General features: G+C 47.2%; 1 protein-coding gene across 1 annotated transcript in view; it reads right to left on the reverse strand.

The window, feature by feature from the left end:
• The window catches only part of Arnt2 (aryl hydrocarbon receptor nuclear translocator 2), a 147212-nt gene extending 134044 nt beyond the window's left edge, over window positions 1-13168 (reverse strand). The window contains exon 1 of the mRNA XM_026784429.1: window positions 13114-13168. Within this exon, the coding sequence (XP_026640230.1) occupies window positions 13114-13144 (31 nt within the window). The 5' untranslated portion in view covers window positions 13145-13168. The remainder of the gene's footprint in view (window positions 1-13113) is intronic.
• Window positions 13169-13182: the final 14 nt, after the last annotated feature.

Consider the following 13182-nt stretch of genomic DNA (forward strand, 5'->3'; position numbering starts at 1 on the left):
ACCTCAGAAGTAGCCTTCAACACACAGGCTAAAGCTGGGTGTGACCTGGTGAAAGGAAAGAGTGAGTGAGAGGAAGAGAGGGAGGGAGGGAGGGGAGGAGAAAGAAGAGACTTAGGACAAAGTCCTATAAATGGGAAGCTCAGTAAATTTCCACAGGCAAATTACATCCACAAATTTTTAAAAGTTTTATTCGTTTATTTTATATGTGTGAGTGTTTTGACTGCATGTATGTCTGTGAATGCCTAGAGCCACGTGGGGACGCCTAGAACCCACAGAGGACAGAAGAGGGCACTGGATCCCTTGGGATTTGAGTCACAGGGAATTGTGAGCTACCATGTAGACGATGAGAATCAAATCCAGGTCCACTGGAAACGCAGCCAGTGCTCTTAATGGCTGAAACATCTCTCCAGCCTCCAAACTTATTTTTTTTTTTTAATGAAGCAGAGTAAAGTACAAGCTTGCTTCTAAGAAGAAATTAGAGGAAGCAGGAAATTAAGTTTCCAAAATAAACACAAATATGCATCTAAATATGGATGCGCACCAGCACCCAAGAATGGGGCAGCAGAATAATTGCTGCTTGACTGTAGATCCTACTGTTAATCAGAGCTCATTCAGGCGTTCCACACAGGCAGCTTACCTGAAAAGCCTTTCAATTGGTATGTCAGGGAAGTTGGCAATTAAACACTTGAACCGCCTGTTGGCTTTATTAAAGATATGGTAATCCTGGCATAGTTAACTTATAATTATTCTGCTTATCAAATGAAGCTGATATTTAGTTTAGGAAAAGTGTCAACCCTGAAGCTCTTAGGTTAAGACCCCCAAGACCTGTATTCTGCTCTGTATGTTCTTACAGTGGTGAGCAGAACTCAAGAGAGGACATGTTTCCTCACTTAGCTGGGTACAGTGTGACCTTGATATAGACACTTTGACGACTCATTTTTAATAACAACTATCAAAAGTAACCTCATGATATAACAGCAGTTGTATGGTGAGTTGTGTGGTGCTCCTGCTTATGATACTTAAAATTTGAAGAAAGAAAGAGGTGCGATAGATAGATAGATAGACAGACAGGAAAAAACACAATTTATAATTGGAGGCACATACAACAGAATCAACTGAGAGACATTCCTCAAAATAACTGTATTTGACAAAGAGTTTTAAGTTATGAAAGACAAAATTAAAGCAACTGAGATATTTCAGAATCAAAGGAGACATCACAGTTTAGTGGGTTTTTCTAATCCTAGATCAAAGTCAGAATCAGAAAATAAATTTCATGTGATAAGGACCAACTGGCAAAACATGAAAACAGGTCCCAGACAAGACATAGCAGTCAGATGAGTGACACATTCTTCAGTGGGGCCACAGATGGTGGGAAAACACCATCCTTAAGAAACCTGGAAGGTCTCAGAGTCCGAAAGTGCATTCTGCAGAACTAGAAAGTCATCTTGAGTAAGACAACTCAAATCCAGAAAGATACATATGGTATTTATTTTCTAATATGTGCTGATATTAGCCATTAAATAAATGATAACCAAGCTATAATCTGAAGGTTAGGTATAGAGGAAGGGACTAGAGGTAACAGATGAATCTCTCTCGAAGGGGGGAACAGAATATATTTTATAGGTTGTCTGGAGGCAGGGAGGGAATGGGAGCAAGAGAAGCAGGTGGGGAGGGTATATGGGGTTGAGGGAGGGAATCTGGGGAGAAACAGCTAGAACTAAGAAGCATTTGAGGGTAGCATGGACACCTAGTGCAGTGGAAACTTCCTAAATATATCTAGGCAATCCCAATGAAGTCTCTAAATAATGAGGGAGATGAAGTCCAACTGGCCGTCTCCTGTCACCAAATGATACTTCCAGTACCAGGACTGGGGTTGCTGGCTGAAAGGGTCCTGTGGAAATCTCCAAACAACCCAGGCCGTTGCTAAGACAATAGATTGCCCTCCACAAACTGACAGCAAGGTCCCATTGTTGAAGACAACACCCACAACTCACTGAATAAGAAGAGGGCACACTGTTGCCTACATAGGACCTTTCTTTAGTCCTATATTCTAGTGTCTTTGGTACAGAAAGGTACTCTGCACGCTACCAAAAGAGATCTGTAAACATCAACCCAGACACAAAACCTTTGATCTACAATCTGTCCTGTGTCAAAATATGCTAGGGCAATGGTGGTATAAAACTTGTGGAAGTATTTTAAACAAAAAGCAAAGAACAATAAACATAAACCAGTCTACAAAGCACAATCCCAGAGAATTTAGACAACAATGAGGACCCCAAGAGAGACTTACATAGATCTAATCTACATGGGAAGCAGAAAAAGATAAGATCTTCTGAGTAAATTGGGAGCATGGGAATCTTGGGAGGATTGATAAAGGGAGGGGAGAGGCAGGGAGGGGAACAGAGAAAAATGTAGAGCTCAATAAAAATCAATTAAAAAAAAAACTTGTGGAAGTAACCAACCAATGCCTGATTGTACTTAAGGCCCACTTTCCAAGATGGAACCCATACCCAATACTGCTTGTGTAGTGATATTTCATTTGTATCCCAATAAATAAAGCTTGCCTGAAGATCAGAGAGTAAAACAGCCCCACCAGTCAGCCTTACAGACCAAGCAGTGGTGACACACACCTTTAATCCCAGTAGCCACACTAGTTTGCCATAGAAACTGGGCAGAAAGTGGTGCACGCCTTTAATCCCAGTCCTAGAATATAAAATGGGAGGAGACAGCTCTCAGACACAGTCTCGTTCTGAGCTTCCTGGAGGCAGGATCGCCATTTCAGACTGAGGTAGCGGTAAGAGCAATGACTGGCTGTTTTGCTTTTCTGACCCCAATATCTGTCTCTGGATTTTCATTAATTATGCTACATGCTTAAGAACCAGAGACTAGACTAGAGACTTAGTGTAGAAGCAAATACTATTGGTCTATAAAACAAACAAGTAAACAAACAAATAAGCACAACCATAGAATTACTTCTATCTATTCTACTATCTATTCTACTATACTCATACATACATCAGTGTCTCACTCAGCCATCATCAGAGAAGCTTCCTCCTGCAGCAGAGGAGAACAAATACAGACCCACAGTCAGACACTGTGGACAGTGAGAGAGAGGGACGACAGACCCTGGAACATACAGCTCTAAATGAGATGTCTCCATCAAATCTCTTCCCTCAGAGCTCAGAGAACCCCGAGAAAGAGGCGGGACAAGTGTCAGAGTGAAAGAGGACATGGGACACCAGGAGAACAATGCCCTTTAGAGCAACTGAGCACAGCTCATATGAATCCGGAGACTGAAGCAAGCACAGGGCCTACTCAGGTCTGCACCACGTCCTCTGCGTATACACGGTAGCTTTCAGTTTAGTATTCGTCTGGGGTTCCTGAATGTGTGAAGGAGTGGATCTCTTCTTGTGACTTCTCGTGGGGCTCTCTTTCTTCTGTTGGGTTGCCTTGTCTAACTCTGACAGGATGATTTTCGCTTTATTTTATTTTGTCAGACTTGGTTGATATCTCTCAGGAGCCTGTTCTTTCCTATCGAGAAACAGAAAGGGAGTGGATCTGGAGGGGTGAGGAGGTGTGGGAAGTAACAGGGAGGCGTAGATGGAGCGGAAACTGTAATCAGGATATATTGTATGAGAAAAGAATCTATTTTTAATAAAAGGGGGTAAGGAAAATAAGTAAATAAATAGAAACTGCATTCTGCCTGCTGTTTGCTTTCAAACGCTGCGGAAACTCATAAACCATCAGCATCAGCAACTGGACGGAAATGGGAGCTCAAAGGCTCTCTGCGCCGCACCAAAAACTGCCCGTGGGCCTCGGGGAATGAAGTTACCAACCCCACTCAAAAATCCCTTCGAGTAGACACGTCTCTTCTCATAAATTTAAAATTTAGGGAATTAGGAGGTTTTCCAAATTCATTCATTCATCCAATAGACATTTATTAAGTACCAATTATGTAGCAGAAACTGAAGAAAGGAGGAAGAGAGGGGGAAAGGAAAGAACAAAAGAGAAAAGACCTGCTCGCAAGGTGGGTGGGGGTGGATGTGGAATGAAGCAACTGGGGTTTCTGGTGGATCCACCTCTGAGCTCAAGGTACCTCGTTCACACAAGTGAGACCAGACTCGGGACCTCTCCCAAGCCTCCAAGAATCTCTTCACACCGTAAATCTCAGGTCCAATGGGGGAAAGGATGCTAACTTCCTAGCTGGCTAAACCAGGAGCTCACTGCACCCTCTCCTCATCATTGTTTCTTCCACAGGCTCTACTAGATCTCTCCCAAATACCTGCAGGCTCCATCACCTGGTCCAGACCCCCGAAGGAGCTCCCGGCAGACCTCCTCACCTGGCTCGCCTGTGGCGACCACCACGCATGCTCCTCACTCAGCTGCCACAAAGATCTTTTCAGAAGGGACCCCTGGGTATCACTCACCCCAGCCGCACCTACTCCAACAGCTTCGCACTGTGCTAGAAAGCAAAGAAAGCAAAGACGCTCCTCTCTCACCAGCCCTTTTGTAATGGGGTCCTGTGCATCTGACCACTCGGTAAACGGCCAACTTGCCAGCAACACAGCAATGCTCAGGGAAAGAAGAAGCCACGCCTGGGTTTGCACACCACGATGAATACACACAGTTGGCATTCAATTAATATTTGTTTAATTAGGTGCATGGGCAATTAAAATAATTAATGTCTGGCCTGGACCAATGAATGGAGCGTGGTGCCATTAGCAGCCATGGGGGTTCCAAGGGGAGGAGTAAGCTAGGGAGACCCAAGCTTTGTGGAATCTATGGGACCCCACAGACCCAGCAGGCAGCTGAAACACAGACCCGCCCTCGGGGATACTGATTAGGAAAAGGCACACTCTCTGGCCACCACAGCGTGGTAGACTCCAAAGCCATTCCTTCAGCTTTCTTCCTAGGCCTGCTGGAAAGAGTCTGGATAATCCACAGCTCCTCTGCTCACCAATGACAGCTATCATTTGCATAAATTTGCATAAACCTGTCCCAAGGCTGCCTGCTGCAGGGACTAGCTAAATCCACACCACAGGCAGCCAGCCTGTTTCATCAGCATCTTTCATGCCCTCTACCCCCCCAGCACAGTGCCCTCTGCTCAGGGAAGGGGGGGGGGTGTGTTCAGGGAAGCTGGCTGAATAGAATTGCAAGTTTTCTGGTGTGAAACGCTTTTTTAAAAAAATGAGAGAGCACAGCTGTGATCCTTGATCACATTCATTCATTTTATTCTTTGGAGGACTTGGAATCCATCAGGCATATCAAATTATGGCAAACGATTCCAGACTATGCCTCATTTCAGATTGCTGATGCGATAGAATTACCAATGCCATTCTAAAAATAAGAAAAACTTCTCGCACTTCTGGTATCTCTGTCACACGGAAATGAACTTCCAGCGTGGATTTTCATCACTATCTCAGAGGCATCATCAAAAGTCAGGTGTGGGGGCACACACCTGTAGTCCTAGCAGTCAGGAGGCTGAGGCAGGAAGATCGAGAAATTAAGAATAGCCTGAGCAACACAGCAAAGTCCAATCTTTAAAAAACAAAACAAACAAACAAAGAAACAGGAAGGGGTATCTCCTGGCTTTCAAGGTTGTCGTGTTTCCTGCAAGTCAGTCCCTTTATGGATGACACACGATGATGGGACCTTTTGTATCTTTTCCAGCTGTCACCCTCCAGAGGCCTGTGACCAGTTTATCCCCATAGATCAGAGCTTATCAACTTCTCTCGTGGCCAGTGAGTGTGAAGAAACGGTCACCCTGAGCCTGAGAGCCTGCTGAACAGTATCGTAACCTGTATCCGAGATGCTGGGAGCTGGGACCAGCGAGAATGTCTCCAGGCTTTGCAGATGCTCTCATTTGAGATGCGGTATGCACCTGCAACCTCTGAGCTCAGGTGTCCATCTGACTCACGGGAATGTGCAAGAAGAGGAAGGGAATGTATTTTGCATAACTATGAATAAAATATTGGGAACATAAATTAACTTTAGACTTCTTGCTGTTGGCCTAAAATACAGAAAGGAGATCATTACGATGGTTGGTTTTGTCAACTTGCTAGGTTTAAGAAATATGTAAGACAGGCTGAAGATGATGGCTCATTGGGTATAGGCATGTACTGTGCAACTCCAGAGACCTGAGTTTGATCCCCCGGAACCCACAGGGAGGTGAAAGGAGATGACAACTTCACAGAGTCGTTCTCTGATCTTCACACAATGTCATTGCACAGGTACACCTGCACACACACACACACACACACACACACACACACACACACACAATTTAAAAACAAACACCTCGGGTATTAGTGAGGTACACATGCGGGGTGGCCTACTAGGCTCTTTCCGTAGAGGGATAACTGAGTGAGGAAGGCCAATCCTTGAAAGTGGGTACCATCACCCCATGAAGGGAAAAAGAAGAAGGTCATTCGGGCAACGGCATCCCATCTCTGCTGTCCTACCCAGATGAGGGCAAAAAAACCCTTCTACTCCTCAGCCGTGTCTTCCTTGTTGTGATAGAGTAGACCCTCTCAAACCGGAAGCCGAAATAAATGCTTTCTGTCTGGTATTTCATCACAGCAATGAGAAAAGTTGCTAATATTCTTACATCTCAGTCCCGTTACACGGGATTACCATGCAGCTTCTCTGGCCTCTCTTCAGTCATGTGTGACAATTAGGGTGACTCAAAGGTCCAGGCAAGAGAATGACCCACCAGGCTGAGAGACAATGAGGGGCACAGTGGATCCCCCAGGGTCCCACTGAGTATCTGACGTGGGAAAGATCGCCTTCTCCTTTGGCTCCACTTTGCTTACCCAGATCGGAAGGATCTTAAGAGGACCTCAGTGGGGCTTTACCAAGCATCTTTCCACTCCAGCCACTGTCTTCTCCATCTGGACTAAGAATTGTAAGTTTCTGTGGGCTGCACAGCTTCTCGCCTTATTATATAAAGTCTAGAGGAACTGGTCAGGTTAGGGATTACCCTGCTAGGATGTCCACACTGAAACCAAATGACCAGAAATAAAAGTCCGCTCTAGACTACGGAGCTCAGAGACCCAGACATACAGGGTGTGTTTTTTTTCTCTCAAGGCAGGTAAAGAAACCACACATGAATAAGACAATTCCTTGGTGTCCATTCACTAATGACTCTTTATAAATGAAAAACAGTACAGAAGAGACTTTGGTGGTTACAGGGACAGGTGCACTTCCTGCCTTTCTGGATTTCCAATCAGACCAGGGATATGAGACCATCCATCCAACCACATAATCCATTCAATTCCAGCTGAGCAGGGGTGCTCAGTCATGCCTCGGAGGAAGGAAGTCACGGCATGAATATGCCACCTGGATAAAGCGCTGGAGATGGGTTTCCCTGAGGGGGCAGAGCTCCTGAGGGCTGAGGGAAAAAGCTGTGATAGGGAAATGGCCAGGTGTGAAGAGGGGCAGGAGCAGGGAAGGAAAGATGAGCAATTCATCACTCCAAGAGGGGCCCAGACACAGCAGCAGTCAACGCTGTCAGGAGAATCGTGATAAATGGGAAATGGCATTTATCCTTGAAACGCCAAGGCCCCTGTAGTGACCTGAACTTCCAGCCTGACCAGCTCATATCAGTGCCCTCCGAGGAATAGCTCATGGCTCTGGCAACCTTGGGGCCTTGACACACAGCATATTCTTCTAGAAGCTCTGTCTCACTCCTTCCTTATATCACACACGAGCACAGGGCTTGGACCATAGACACACACAGGAAATGAGTGAATATGTGGTTTGGGAAAAGACGCAGGAGCCGTGTCCCTTTAACTTGGACCACACTGCATGTCAGTAAAGCCATAATAAAACAGTGACCAGAAGCCCTGATTGACAATTACGTATTCAGCCCAAATACTCTGTATTCTGTGACCCTTCTAACCCCGGGAAGCACCTTGTGCTAGTTTGCCTAACATCCCTGTTTATGTCTTCAGCCCAGATGCCTGGGCCCCTCTGACAGCTCCACTGATCCCCTCCACACAAATGTCTCATTCGGAAGCCTCCAGGATGCCCCATTGGCTACCTCGCTTCTCCTCGGCACCTCCACCCACCGAGCTCTCAGGAGAGAAGCCTGGGACTCACCCATCACCTTAACCCCCAACACTTTCCCTAAAGTCAGGAAGTCTCTGCTCCAAAGAGAAACATGCCCTGCCCAACCACAAAGAAGGACAAGTACGTAACCGGGGCCCTGGCGTTGTTCAGCAGAGTGATAGGAGATGCACACCTCCTATCCATGTCTCTCACGGAAGACTTCATCCTGCCTACCACAGCACCTAAGATGAGCACCTGATTGTCTGTACTCTCTCATCTGTTCTGTTCAATGCCCTTTAACAGCTTTGTACTACCTTTCGAAGCAAACTGGAACCAGAAACCAAGATCCGTGACCTTCCCTGAGCCCGCCTCTTCTCACAACTCCAGCCTTTCATGCTACCTTTGTCTTTGCTCATCACTGGCAGTACCGTCCTTTCTGGTTGCTCCTGTCTGTTAATTGTTTCTTACCACCTGCTCTCTGTAGGAGCCTCTCCCTGTCAGCCCGGGAAGGTGCGAGTTCTCTTTTGCACCCTTCTCTTCATCCCTCAAAGCCTTCTTGAAAGGGCTCATACAGACCTTCACCGACTTCACAAGGCTTTGGCCAATCGTCCCATCTAATTCAAGTTCCTTGGTTATTTATCTCAGGGTACCGTTTCTCCCTAGCATTGACACGTTTTGCTAGCCCATCTGTTTCGGTGTTCCAACTTTACCCGAGGCTGGACACTTCGTAAGCACAGCATGCATCTCTCAAAATCTCTCGATCCATTGCATATTCTTGGGTGCCCTGCAGGATTCCTAAGGGCACCAAGGAGACGATGGCTTGACAGTCCCCGTATTTTCCCAAATATGTCTATCCCAGCTCCCCAACACCAGTTCAAACGATCCTTCTGAAATTCTCCTGTAAGTCAATGTGTCCCTCTACAAAAGGCCTGGTTTCTGAAGCCACCTCGCTATGAGGCTTCTAGAGGGTCCTTGTTATACATATATACCGAGTCAGCGTTCATTTCATTCTTACTGTGTTTTTTTAATTTTTTGATGTGTCTGTTGTATGTTCACGTGTATGGGAGCATGCACATCCATTCAATGTTCAGAGGTCACAGGAGGATTTCCAGTGTCCCATCCTCTCCAGCTTATTCCCTCGAGACAGAGTTTCTCACTAACCCTGAAGCTAGGTTGGCAGCCAGCAAGCCCCAGCAAAGTCCTTCTTGTCCCCTCCACAGCTTTCAGCCCTGCCAACATGCTTTTTCCCATGCATGCTATACACTGGAACTCGGGCGTTCAGCTTGCACAGCAAGCGCACTCCTGTCTATTGTGCCATCTTCCTGACCCCGTTATTTCAGCTTTTTATAAACAACATTAGCCAGTTTATATAGCTCCTTTCTGAGGTCAAGGGACATTCTTCCTCATCTCATCCATTACTCTGCATCCTGAAGAGGGTTTGACAAACCAAAGATATTCAACAGAAAGTCCAACCATTCCAAACACTGCCTCATCCACAGTAACCTGCCCAAACAACTTCCTGCTCTCTGTCATCAATAACACCCTAAAATACCAAAGGGACATAATGACTAAATCTGGGGGGGGGGTGGTAAAAGTGAAACCCTAAATCTCTTTAAAACATGCCTTTAAATTCCTTTAACATACACAAGCTATATTAGTCACCTTTCTAGATGTGACAGAAGCATCGTTTAGGGGGGACACAACCCATCACGGTGGGGAAGACCAGGGGCAGGGGCTTGACGCAGGTGGTCGGTCATGTTCCATCTTCAGTCAGGAAGCAGAAAGAGACGGGTTCTGGTACCCAGTTCACTTCTTCCATTTTATTCAGCTCAGGACCCCTGCCCACAGGATGGCATTGCCACCTTCAGGATGGGTCTTCTCTCCTCAGCTAAGCCTTTTGAGAAATACCCTCAATATTGGCATACTCAAATATGCCAAGCAGTGTCTCCTAGGTGATTCTAACCCTGTGAGAATTGAGCTTAACCATCACGGGACTTATTAATCATTCTGTAAATCTCATTTCTGAGAATTTCCAGTCAATGTGTGAGGCCAATGACTGCTCTGAGTGAGTGTGGACCTGATTTCTTTGCACTGAAGTTAAAAAGGACTCACGAGGGCTGGAGAGATGGCTCAGTGGTTAAGAGCATTGCCTGCTCTTCCAAAGGTCCTGAGTTCAATTCCCAGCAACCACATGGTGGCTCACAACCATCTGTAATAAGGTCTGGTGCCCTCTTCTGGCCTTCGGCATACACATAGATAGGCTATTGTATACATAATAAATAATAAATAAATATTTAAAAAAAAGGACTCACGACACTGGCTTCTTTGAGACTATGCCCTGTCAGGAGGAAGCACCCTGAACGCACATAGCTAATTAAACCTGCACAAGTTCATAAAGTCAGAAATGCTTGAATATCATCTTTAAAAGGTAGAACAATACCCGCCCCCTACACACACATAGCTCTAGAACTCCTTTCTCTATTCCAGGAGATGAATACATCATCCCTGGTCAGAAATAACGGAAGAAATTCAGCCCCTAAAATAGTGGGGACCAGTGAAAAGAGTGGGAATGCCTTAGAAGCTGCAAGGTACCCAGAGCTATGGAAATACCTAGGAGTCATCCCCTTCCTCCAGAGACCTCTGTTCCCAGAGGGTAACTGGTAGAATAGAATGCTAACTTAAATCTCAAGCAGGAGGCCGAGAAGGACCAGAGTATAAGGGTTTGAAGCAATGCTAGAGGTGAAAAGACCTAGTTTCATCCGCCATTGTTGAGGTCCCAGGATGCACCACGATACCACATCACAGCGTCTCTGCAAATGTTCAGCTGGAGGGCAGCGGCCTGCTGGTGGGTATGGGAGGTGGCCATGTCCTCTGAGTACAGATCAGAGACTAATCGTGCTGCCTCTAAGTCCATCTAGATGTGTTTATCAGGCTCTCGTTACTGTGCAAAGCAACATCTCGGGAGAGGGTGGAGGTGGGAAGAGAAATTCCAAAGAAACATCACGTAACTTCTGCTCACGGGGGTGAGCAGCTACCCAACAGAACTTTCTTGTACAATCTGAAATATCTCTCTTTGGCTCACATGGTTAACCATATTCCTTGAGACTAACTCTTCTGCCCCAAAGAAGCAGAAGCCTTATAGGGAGCAAGGCCAAGACCCCTACAGACCCAAAAAGCCATCACAGAGGACCAGCTAAAGAAATGATGGTGGGCGACAGACAGACTAGTTAATCACTGCAAGACACTTTGAGAAACTCTCACCAGGGTCGGGCACTCTGGTATTTATGTCTACTGAGAAAAGACCTGGACATCACGGTGTATCAAGCTGACCAGGCAGTGACCGTCAACACTCCTTCCACGTTCCAAGGTTGAGGCTCTCACGCACTGAGTGTCTGACTGTACCATCTTTATCCCACATAGCATAGAGAGCAATGTAATGGACAGAGCCGTTTCCAACAGTGATGTCATGGTGGACGAGTTATGTAAGCCACCTAAGTGTTTGTTCTTTTTCCCAACAGAAGCCCATTCTGAGCTCAGCTGTCTTCATTTTTTTTTCTTTGCTTTTTCTAATCTCATGGCAGTTAAATCTATTAATTTGCTATTGATTTCTAGGTAGCAGAACAGGGTGAGAGCGCTTCAGTGGTAAACAAAATGACGCAGCTGGGCTTCCAAGCTGGTCACCTACCCACTCAGTGCTCCAACGGGGGGGACTCCATGTCTTCTCTTCTAGGACTGCCTGCTTCAGTTAATCAGCCTCCTTCCTGGGAATTATAAAGGTTCCCCACCTCCTTGCCCCCACAGGCGCCTGCCTCTGTGTATTCTGACTTTCCTGTTTGCCTTTACTCCAAATCTAAAGAAGACCAAACTCCGTTGGCCCCTGGTGGTTTCATTCTCCTCTGTTGGAGCCACCACAGCTAAGTCTGACCTCTTCCTTCTGCCTCCTTTCAACGCAGCTTCCAGTCTCTCTACCTTTTATGTTACCCCAACACAGCTCACAGATCGGCCTTACAGGAAAGCAGCGACCATGTGGCTCCTCTGCTCCCTCTCTTAAGGTGGGAAGAGGAAGTCACAGTTCTTGTCTTTCAAGGCCCCTTGAGCCTGGGCACACCCATGGAACTCAATGTAAGTCCTCCTCACACCTCACTCCCTGGCCTCCAGCCCATGCGGAGAGCGGTGCCCATCCTGACTTCATGACTTAGGGCTGCAATGCCTGTCTTTCTGCATTCTCAAACTGTACCTTCTGTACGATCCCAGCTAGTGTCCAATGTCCCCCCAACTTTCCCGGCCACCCTGGATGGAGTTATCTTTCACTCGTTAACTTTGAAGACATTCTTCACCCCACCGGGTCTGCACCCCAACACAAGACCTCTTTCACTGGGCTCTCTTGGGGTCTGAGTTCTTTGACTGTTCCTACCTCAGCCACAGTGACCTATGATTCTCCAGGCCCACAGCAGACAACACAAAACCTAAAACTTGGGGGGCAGTCACATATCCTATTCTCGCATGAAACCACGGGGAACTTTGCCAACGAAAATAGGGCTCCCCTGCCACAGCAGCCCAACACTCCCACTCATTCATGAACTCCTTTCATTTTTCTAATCCGCCGGCATGAGACTAGCGGTCACAGGCTGCACCCTGGGAGAGAGCAGGCAATCGGTCAGGGACAGGGCTGCTCCAGTCTACATTATTACCAATTAGGTTTTTCGTGTCCAGAAAGGACTGGGATATACAGTGACCAGATGTAAACCCCGCCAAAGCCCAGCGCTGGGGAGGCGGGGCCGACAGGCGAAGAGTCCCAGGAGTTCTGCCCTGTTGAATCCCCGCTCCAAACTTTTCTCTCGCTCTGTGCGACACCTGGCATCCACCAGCTCCTGTGGCTCTGGAGCCCGCGGGCGAGCATTGAGTCATCCGCGGTAGCGGAGGGCGCCGGCGGGACCAGGTTGAGCACCATTTATGGATGAGGATGCCGCGGCCGGTGCTGATGCTGAGGCTGCCGGGCGGCGGCCGCTCCCCACCCCCGGGCTGCGCGGCTCAGGCTGGGCCTGCCGCTCAGCCGCTACTCACCCGGAGGATTGACGGCGGCCGGGGTTGCCATCTTGCCGGGAGGGACCGGCGCGCCGGGCGGGGGCGGGG

The sequence above is a fragment of the Microtus ochrogaster genome, chromosome 22 (assembly GCF_000317375.1).
Source record: "Microtus ochrogaster isolate Prairie Vole_2 chromosome 22, MicOch1.0, whole genome shotgun sequence".
Taxonomy (NCBI): domain Eukaryota; kingdom Metazoa; phylum Chordata; class Mammalia; order Rodentia; family Cricetidae; genus Microtus; species Microtus ochrogaster.